Source organism: Centruroides sculpturatus, unplaced genomic scaffold (assembly GCF_000671375.1).
Source record: "Centruroides sculpturatus isolate CEXI.00-Female unplaced genomic scaffold, Cexi_2.0 scaffold720, whole genome shotgun sequence".
In the NCBI taxonomy this organism is placed as follows: Eukaryota; Metazoa; Arthropoda; class Arachnida; order Scorpiones; family Buthidae; genus Centruroides; species Centruroides sculpturatus.
Genome location: NW_019385122.1, coordinates 390,957 through 400,942, shown reverse-complemented (window position 1 = coordinate 400,942; position 9,986 = coordinate 390,957). Strand labels below are relative to the sequence as shown.

Genomic DNA, 9,986 nt, shown 5'->3' with positions numbered 1-9,986 from the left:
CTTGCCCCATTACTGTTGCCCCTATACCAGGGGCAACTTTAATAAAAATAATTAAAATAATTACAACTTTACAAAAAGAGAGAAGTTGCCGATCTTGCCCCTATACCCGGGGCAACTTCGTCAATTTCTCTCTTCTTGTAAAGTTGTAATTATTTTAATTATTTTTATTTCCAAACTGATTTTAACCAGTTCTATAGTAAGGTAACATTCCAATAGACAATATGCAAAGCTTTTTTTTCAGTTTACAGCAGTATTTATTACACAAAATTTAAGTAAAGCTAAACATGCCGATCTTGCCCCGGTCTCCCCTATATGAAGCATGAACTTTGGTAAAATATATTGGTAATATATATTTTACCAAAGTTCATGCTTCATTGAATGCACAATGAATGAAAGTATCTTAATATTGCAGATAGACAACATGTAAAACATTTGATAAAAATGGAAAAATGACGATTTAGTGCCGTATGATGAGTGGGGTGGTCTGTCGCTATGAGCTACTCACTACTCAACTGCATCCCGTTGTAAGCCTAAACGAACTCGTGATTGGACACGAAAAAATGGCCCCTTATGTCTATATTCGCAACAGCGATCGGACTTGAAGTTCATCCATAAACCATATTTTCTGGTTTAGGGGAGCGGGGATATAAAAACCAGAAAAGATCACGGTGGGGGAATGGGTAAAATAAAAAACACGTAGTTATTATTTTAAATTAATTAATTAAACACAAGCAATTTAAAATATTGATAATTTTTAGTCAGTCAATTAAATTAACATTGATCATGCGCAGATGCATTAAAATCGGTTGAGTGAAGTGCTACTTTCATCATTTTTTATCCTCTTTATCTAAACCTGGGTTGTAGAGAAACAGTGTTTTTTTAAAAAACACGAATGCCGACATCAGTGTATTGAAAATAATTTTTTTTATTTTAAAAATCGAAAAATTACTTTAAAACGATCTGACACTGGAAAATAATAGTAGTTTTCTAAATAATTTTTAATATAAAACGAATTATACATAAGGTCACAAAAAAGTTAATAACTTGGAAGAAACAGGAGGATTGGATCATCTGAGATATTTGAGGAAAATTTGCAAATCAGAACGGTTATAGTTCGAGAAGATTTATTGAAGATTCACTGAGGTCAATGCAGTAAAAACGTAATTCATGGGCATTAAACATATTACAAGTGTAACTTGTGTAACTAAATGTTATTGCTCTCACTTTTTGTTTTGATGGCATAATATAATTTTTCCAAAAAAGAGGGTCTTGAAATTTCCTTACAACTTTTTTGGAGGTTGAGACTACAGACGTATTTTACTACTAATGAGAAGGGAGGGTTTAAACTTTAACTAAAATACGAAACATGGTTTACGAATAAACCCTTACACTTGGGGTCCTAAGCTTTAAATATATAACAAGCCCTATCTCTCCACCAAACAGCCATATATGTAAAAATGCGAGCTCCTAAAATGCAGCTTGTTTAGCTTGTATTTGCATCAGCTAAACCAGTGTTTTTCAACCTGTGGGTCGTGACCCCCAAGGGGGTCCCAAAGCCTTATACGGGGGTCGCGAGTGAAAAAAAAAGGACAAGTGTTTGTAGGTCCAACACTACAATAAAAAAATCTAGAATTTCAGTGAGAAGGCTGTGCCTGTTTATTTTACAGTACAATTGGTTTTTCGATCATCGATATTTAAAGAAAGAAAATTAAATACGTAGTTTTTAAAATCACTGATATAGTTTTAATATGGCCCTGGGGGTCGCCAGAATTTTTTAACTTGTAAAGGGGTCGCGTATTCAAGAAGGTGAAAAACACTGAGCTAAATAAATCGGTCACTGTTTACAACCAAGGATCAAGAGAGTTAGAAGTTCACTTTTAGTACATGAACGCTTATTGGTTAACTTGTAACTCTTGATCCTAGATTGTGAACACAGTCGTTAGTATCCGTTGAGCTGAGTTAAAATATAAAAGACTAAACTACGACTTACTATAATATTCGTCCATCCATAAACCAATATATGCTTGTAATGAAGAACGATACTTGAAAATTTTTTATCGTTTCAAACTTTTAGAAGAAATGAGTGCTTCAGTTTATTCAATTGATTCTTTGTATTTTTCAATTATGAATTCAAGTCTTATTCCGACCCTATCTTATCTGCCACTCCATAATTCATGAACCAACATTTTAGAAGACAATCTCGTGATTTTTGACGAAAAGGTTATGGTAAAGCCGCTGCTGAAGTAGGAATTTCTCTGTGCAATAAATTTAAAAATTTATCAAGATCAATATATAATATTACATAATGTATAATTATATGTTGGTTATACAAATAAGTTATTACCGTATTGAAAAAATTTGTTTTGCTAGTTTTGAAAATTTATGTAGTGTTTGTACGATTAGTAACAATTCTATTGAATTTTTAAATAATCAGAAATTAAACAATGCTACAACTATAATATATTTCTAACTTCAATTTAAAATTAGTTTAAGAAATATAATATTTAACTGTATATGTTTTAATGTAATATCAATAATTCCGTAAAAATTTCAAAATTATAGGATCGGAAAAATACTTCCTGCTGTTTTAAAAATTTATATTTGGAAAACGTGATTAAATGTAAAACCGAAGCATAACATTTCGGCATCATTTGACATTAGTGACGATTACCACACATTTCAACATTACGAAATTAGCATTTTAGTCTACTTTGATAGTGGCAATATAGGTCAAAGTTAAGTTTAGGACCTTTCTGAAGCATTTCCAATATGACTAAAATTAAAATTAAAAATACAACAATGTCCTTTAAGTTACGCTTCAAACTGAAACTTTTTTACCCCGCACGATAAAAATTTCTCATCAATACTATTATAGCCACAATTTACCGTATCACTTCCGGAGATCACATAGTAATTACATGGGCATTTTATAAAATTTAATTTAATCTCTCGTTCGGTACAGTAATCCACACATTACGATATAAACCAGAGAATCGATTGTAGATTTATAAGCATCCTAACAAAATTTACAACGTAAAATCATTATCGATAACGATTTCAGGTTAATAAAGTTATGGACAAACTGGGTGTTACGAAAGTCGTCGCACTTATTATTCGTCAGTTCAGCGCGATATTTTTCCCTTCCGATAACAATCGCGAAATTCTCAGCCTCGAACGGGGAAAAAAGTGCAGTAGGCGCCATCGTGAATAAGGTCGCCGTCTTTTTTTATTCGTGACACTTTCCCGTTTGGCCGAAACCTTTAGATGGAAAAGCATTACACAGTGAGTGTAAAACAACTTTATTTACATCAATCGAGATTACTTATGAGTTAATGTATCGATTCGGTACAGATGTTGGCTCGAGTTACAATTTGTGCCGACAAAACTGGGATAATGAAGAGTTCGATATGAGAAGATGCCGGCCGTAGCGACGTGTAGTTCTTGGCGCACCCATATGGAGATTCTAACAGTTGTTAACATATGCATGGAAATCGAAGTAAGCGAAAGGGTGCACCGGGACTAGAATTCGACTGAAGAGAGTCGCGGCTCTAGGAAGACGAAGGTCTGGCGGAGGGCCGGGCCCCTTTCTGTCGTCCGCTACGACCGTTCGAACCATTGCGTCCGAACCGTTTTCCCCCCTCCGAACCTGCGGTGGAGGCCGGGGCACTGGTAGTGCGGCGTCTGTCCGAATTCCCGTTGCTAGTGGGTGCCTTACTGGTTCCGGAGGTGGTCGATGGCGTCGAATCTTTCTTCTGAGTATTTCTACGACTGGCGACTACGGCAGCGGGCGTTGGGCGCACCCTGTTAGGATTTCTGATAAACGAAGGCAAGGTCGGACGAGGACGTCCGGGTGCGCGAGGAACGGGCCTTGGACGCCGGGTGCCCCGTGGCGCGAATAACTGCGATAAAGGCGACGAGGCATTTTTCTTTTCGTTATCTTCGGCGGGCGGCGAAATCTCCGGCAATTCGGTCTTGGGTTTCTCGTTTTTAACGGGTTCTTCTAACCGAGGTTCCTCCAACAACTCCGGTTTTTTATCTGGTTTTTCGGGCTCCACTTCTTCCGGGCTTTCGGGAACTTCGGCCGGAGGTCGGCGTCGAGAAGCCTTCTTACGAGTACTCGATTCGGAAGCGGCCCAGGCCGCGCACAATACCAAAAGTAAAATTAGCTGTAATTTCTACAAAACGAAAAAGATAGTAGTGTCATCCGATAATCACGTATAGGCTAAGTGGCTCCGTGTTAAAAAAAAATAATAATAACGACTTACCATGACGCGGCCCGGAGGGAAAGTCTTGTTCTTGTGGTTCCAGCAAAATGCTTTTGTCATACCATCGCTCCTACATTTTATACGCGCAACGACCACATGACCCACTAACCTCGGCCGCAGTACGACTGGCTACAGATTGGCAGGAATGATGTGTCGGTGAAACTCCTTCCTACCAATCTCCAGCTTCGTACATTTAGGTTTCGATCCAGAACCAACCGGTTTAACGTGCAACTAGTTTCTCTAATGGTCGTCCGGATGGTCGCGTCGCGTCAAGATGCCACTTTCTTCTTCAAAACGAGGACGACACGAAACGATCGAGTGAAATTTCGAATAATGTGTTGACTTTTTCTACTCGTGGTCGGAAGAACTCCGCTGCCATCGAGAAAAACTACTCTGATCCTCTATGCTCTATATAACAAATAAGGACGAAATTTCGCAATTTTTTTTACAACCGTCTCCGGAATCTGTCCCGATTTTCCTTCTTGGGAGACGTTCGACTTCCGGATATCGACCGAGTTACGCCCAGAGAAGAGATAACACGAACGTCTCGAGAGCATAACGGTTCCGCGCGTTGCGTTAGCGTCGAGAACAGGGTCAAACACCGGCTAGATCATCCGTCGAGAATACGTCGGACCGGTCGTCCTCGAGTTGGCCATCTCAGCACGTGATCTCCATGACAAAATGACGACGTGACCCACATTACGGTAAAGGAATGTGGATAAACTGGACCCACATTGTAGAGGAAACGAGTCCTTAATTGTCGGTTGGGTGTAGTTTGCACTTTTCCCCAAACCGCGTATAACCCAAGGACAAAGAACCGAAAATTTTATAATTGAGAAAGGTTTCATTCAACTTTTCGGGAAATGACATAGTTCACCTCAACATTTTACCTGGAAAAAACGGAAGGTCATCAACTCCGTTAAACAACCTTACCGACGTCACCGAAAACCGGACTGTTTATATTGCAGAACATGGGTTCGAACATGTATCTTACCGGCAATATGCCCGCCTACTTAGAACTCTACACCATAAAACACTGAATTCACCCTGCTCTATAGCAAAGACGAGATCGAGAGGTGCGAGATCAGCATCACTTCCTACACGCGCGACTAATTTTAATAATATATTTCCCGTGTTGCTAAATTAGTATTCTTTACATGACTTCATATATATATTCTAGATGATCACAGCTAGATCTTGATTGATTGAAATCGTTTTGTTAATTCTAAACTGCTCCTCCCATCGAAAATCCCTACCTATAGATAACTCAGAACATTCATCATTATCTATTAATAATTTAATCAACATCAACAAACGTGAAATTCTCTACCAGCAATTTTTCGTAAACAAATTTTCCTTCCTGAAACAAACTCGCCTGCCCTAATTCCCGAAGTATTTTTCGTACTTCTCTCCGAATTAGGAAATTTCACCGTTCCAAGAACTCCCGGCGTTTTACATCCAACTCGGCCGCCCTTCCTGCATTATTTCGCTCTCATCGCTTTCGCCTTGACCTATATCATGCTTCGCAATAGTATAAACACGACTCTTATCGCGTTAAAAGCGAGAAACTTTTCCGCCAGACGCCTACTTGCGCTCAAATTACTACGAGAAGCCAAGCGAGTAGCGATTCTCTCGCCCGCGTTATCGATGTCTGTACCAATGAGCTTCGAGGTCTGGCTATTTATAAAGGTGAGCCGTTTCTGGTCGAAGAGGAAAAACGAGTGCAGCATCTTTATTACTAAATATAACTTATAACCGTGTTGCAGCTCCGAACGCGTAAAAACCAGTTATTCGACAATTGCTATAGATCAATTATGCTGTCTAATGATAAAAACAAGTTTCTGATAGTTTAGCTCCGCCGAAAGTAATAGTTTACGAAGATGTCGTACTCAAAGAAATATAAATAATATATGCTTTGATGAATATTGCTAGTTTATAATGAGATATGTAATTGAAATAATTGTTCAATTAATTAAGTTACAATTTGATAAACCTCCATCTAAGGTGAAATGTATCAATCATCAGATAATAGGTTGATGGTAAGAATGATACTTTGTGTATGTAAAAATTAGTACTACTTTCTAACGCTACATTCTAGATAGATTGTTAGAAAAATGTAAAATAATTCCCGTTACTTCAGTCAAATGGCATGGTTTAGCATATTGATTCATACTATACGCCACTTAAGCAAAATTAGTAACAACATATTTATCAACTTTATCCTCAAGAGATGTATGTAAAAAATTAAGTGTGTTCCATCTAAATGGTACATTCAATTTATGTTCCCATAATCGACAATCGAAGAAACAACGCTTAAATGTTTACTAAAAACGCACTAACGAGTTTGAGAACTTGTTATAACATTTTAAATGTAAATTACTATTTTTTTAATTAACCTGTTTATCTCCATTTTTCTGTTTGCATTTTAAATTTTTAGATAAGCTTTCTTTTCATTTTCGTTGATTTTAATTTTTACTAATTACGATTTTATTCTGTAAATAATTCTAAAGTAACACAATCTTACGTTACATACGAATTAGATGCAAAAAAATTTTATTTTATTTTTCCAAATTTAGAAAAACATTTTCAAATAACAGAATTATAACTTGTTAAATGCAGCGATGTCTACACTTTGTACCTGGAAAGAAAGTTTAAAAACAAGTCTTTACGAAAGATCAAGGATTATTATTTTGGATGAGAGTTGACAAATACTCACATAGTCTTCGATTTCTTGAATTGTTTCTACTAACCAGTCGATACTGACTTTTTCGTCTTCCACTATGCTCACGATTTGAAGTTTATAAATACCATACGCCAATGGTACACGTTTGGCTGCATACATAACAGAATTCAACTTAATAAATTTGAAAAAAATTTTAATCACACAACAAGTTACTTAAATATAAACTCACAAGCTCCCCACTGGAGTCCGTCCGACTGTATTTCTCGCACCTTTTTCTCCATTTCTGCCAAATCCGTTTCGTCATCCCAAGGCTTGACGTCTAAAACTACGCTGGATTTTGCTATAACTGCTTTTTCTAAAAGAAATAAGCAAATACTAAATTTTTTCTCTCATTTTTGTAATGAATAAATGTATTTTGTGAAAATCAAAATCGAAGAATCTGCGTACAAAACGAGCATTCACATAAACCTAATTCAGATAATGGATATATTCCATATATTATGTAACTATAATCAACCTGTTATAGTTACATATATCTGGATATTCTTCCATAGTACACGAGAATTCTTGAAGATTTAAACCTAACTTCAGTCAAATTAAATTTCGTTCGAAAAAATGCAAATAGGTAAAAAATGACAATGAACTTCTATCTACTACTATATGGTAATGAGCTTTGTAATGAAAAAATCACCATGTTACAAAGTATAAAAAGTTTTATTTTGAAAACAATGTCCCTTCTCAACAGAGGATGTTTATTACTGTATGTAAGATCCCATCAACAATGATGGATAGAGAATGAAACTAATCAAAATTAATCATGAAAAATCGCAATAGATTCCAATAGATTCCTTTATGTGTATTCCTATCAAATTCCTTTCTAATGTGAAACTGTAATAATGATTAAAAATCAAAACTAAACTGTGAATAAGTTTTTATAAAAAGTATCACTTTGTAAAATTATACAGGGTGGGCCATCGAAAACGAAACGGCAGAGTTATCGTGTTCGTCCAAGCAAATCGCTCGGACAGGTCGATTTTATTATCAAGGGGACATCTTCTGCAATAAAGTTTTTGTGATTTTGAATACAACAGACAACAAAATATTTTAAAAACTCATTCATTTTTTATTAACTAAACAAACACTTATTTCGGAAAAAAGTAACACAAACTATTAACAAACATAAAAAAAAACCTTTTAAGCTGGACCGCATATGCAAGGAAAAAAATATTTCCCCTTGAGAATAAAATCCACCTGTCCGAACGATTTGCTTGGACGAACACGATAACTTTGCCGTTTCGTTTTCGTTGGCCCACCCTGTATTATCAAACAAAAAATTAAACATAACATATATAAAATTACATAACAACGGTATTTTTTTAAGTTTAATAATTATATTAAACTTAAAAAAGGCCAAAGATTGCTAACACAGATTGACCCACCTTACAACATAATAGGCCTATACTTTCTGGAAGAATATAGAATTTTGAGAGAGAGCAAAAGTTTTTTAAATAACATATACAAAGTTATATAATACAAATAAAATCATAAATTTGAATGTCTTTAGCCGCAATGGTGACCCATACAACGATTTCAAGACACCTGCATCGAATTTTCAGAAAGTATTTGATATTATAAATTATAAAAAAATAATCAAACTTCCATATTACGAAATTCTATACGGCGAGTTTCTCCATATAACGCATTTTTGCATAGTACACTTCTTTTCAACCAAAAATATATGCAAAAGTGCTTGTAAATAACGAAGTTAAATTTCTATATAACGAATTATTTTTTAATTTGTAAAGACCATCGATCATTAAAAGTCGATCACTCCCCTCTGAGGAGTTCGAATTTAGGTTCAACTTCAGATCTCAATCTGTAAACCCTTTGTAAAACTGCGGCCCAGGTATGAGAAATACAGGTTGTTAGCTTTTAAAACTATCGTGTAATTTCCTCCCCACATGGCTACCGGTTGTAAAGGGGAGTGTGATTAGATCCAAATGCCGTCGACAGATAAACGATTTACAATTAACGAATATCAAAAACGTTAGAAAGGTGATAATTTCGACAACTGTTGGACTAATTTTTGAAGTTAGTAGGATTTTATTTAATTTAATAAGTTGTCCAGTTGAAATTTGAAGAACTGTTAATATAGTGTATAAGCATTACTATAAAAAGTGTGTTGCGGAAAGTCGATAAAGGCTCAAAAAGAAAGACATTGCAGCAAAGTTTGGAATTCCTGCGAGTAGTTTACCAATCATACAACAAATCACGAATCAATTTTGAAATTAACCGATGACAAGAAAACATACTAAAACCTGTGTTTATATCCATGTAGATGAAACAGTTTTAATGCTCTAATAAGTGTGAAGTATATTACGAAGAGAGAACATTTTTTAATTATTCTGTGCAACAAAAACTTACAATGTGCTTTTGAAAATGTAGTTAAATGTAGTTTAAGTATTTTAACACATAGGGCTGTCCATAAATTACGTCCGCATTTTCTTGAAATTTTACTCCCTCTCCCCTCGTCTCAGTTTGTCCAAGTTTCTGTAACCTCCTCCCCTCTTCGGACGTCCAACAAAATTCGACACCTCCTTAAAACCTTTATCACTTCATGAATGACACATGCCATAAGTAGAAACGATACAAGAAATTTTGAAATAAATATAGTAAAACGCATAAACTGTATAAAATTTAATTAATTAATGAAATAAACGGACGTCCACTGACGCTCAACTCTCTTCCATCCCTTCCAGTGTGGATATCATTTATGGACACCCCATAAATGCAAACTTATTTAAAATTAAAACTGTTTATATTACGTTATAAGTGTATATTGCGTTTATATTAATTTAAAGTACGTAAAATAACAAACAAGTTACGTTAAAATAATACAGTGGTACCTCAGGATACGAAATTAATCCATTCCGACACTGAGATCGTAACATGAAAATGTCGTAAGGTGAATCATTTTTCCCCATACAATTACATGTAAAACCAAATAATTCGTTCCAACACGAAAAACACACTCAAAT

The 9,986-nt window shown here is 35.5% G+C and overlaps 2 protein-coding genes and 1 long non-coding RNA gene across 7 annotated transcripts in view; all 3 read right to left on the bottom strand.

Annotated features, from left to right (window-relative positions):
• Window positions 1–2,443, bottom strand: part of LOC111635075 — a 20,800-nt gene extending 18,357 nt beyond the window's left edge. The window contains exons 1-2 of the long non-coding RNA XR_002758336.1: window positions 2,345–2,443; window positions 1,991–2,255 (exon numbers count right to left, since the gene is read on the bottom strand). This is a non-coding gene — a long non-coding RNA (uncharacterized LOC111635075). The remainder of the gene's footprint in view (window positions 1–1,990; window positions 2,256–2,344) is intronic.
• A 492-nt stretch (window positions 2,444–2,935) lies between these two features.
• LOC111635070 (proteoglycan 4-like) lies at window positions 2,936–5,666 on the bottom strand. Its single transcript, XM_023379918.1, has 2 exons — window positions 4,266–5,666; window positions 2,936–4,175 (listed from the first exon to the last, which is right to left on the bottom strand). Exons 1-2 carry the CDS (start codon window positions 4,323–4,325, stop codon window positions 3,549–3,551), a joined length of 687 nt encoding a protein of 228 aa, XP_023235686.1. The 5' UTR covers window positions 4,326–5,666; the 3' UTR covers window positions 2,936–3,548.
• Window positions 5,667–6,801: 1,135 nt separating this feature from the next.
• Window positions 6,802–9,986, bottom strand: part of LOC111635076 (elongation factor 1-delta-like) — a 62,159-nt gene continuing 58,974 nt past the window's right edge. For all 5 annotated transcript variants that reach the window (XM_023379924.1, XM_023379927.1, XM_023379925.1 and 2 more), the window contains 3 exons: window positions 7,178–7,303; window positions 6,982–7,097; window positions 6,802–6,903 (listed from right to left, as the gene is read on the bottom strand). In XM_023379924.1, coding sequence (XP_023235692.1) covers window positions 6,865–6,903; window positions 6,982–7,097; window positions 7,178–7,303 — 281 coding nt within the window. In that variant the 3' untranslated portion in view covers window positions 6,802–6,864. The remainder of the gene's footprint in view (window positions 6,904–6,981; window positions 7,098–7,177; window positions 7,304–9,986) is intronic.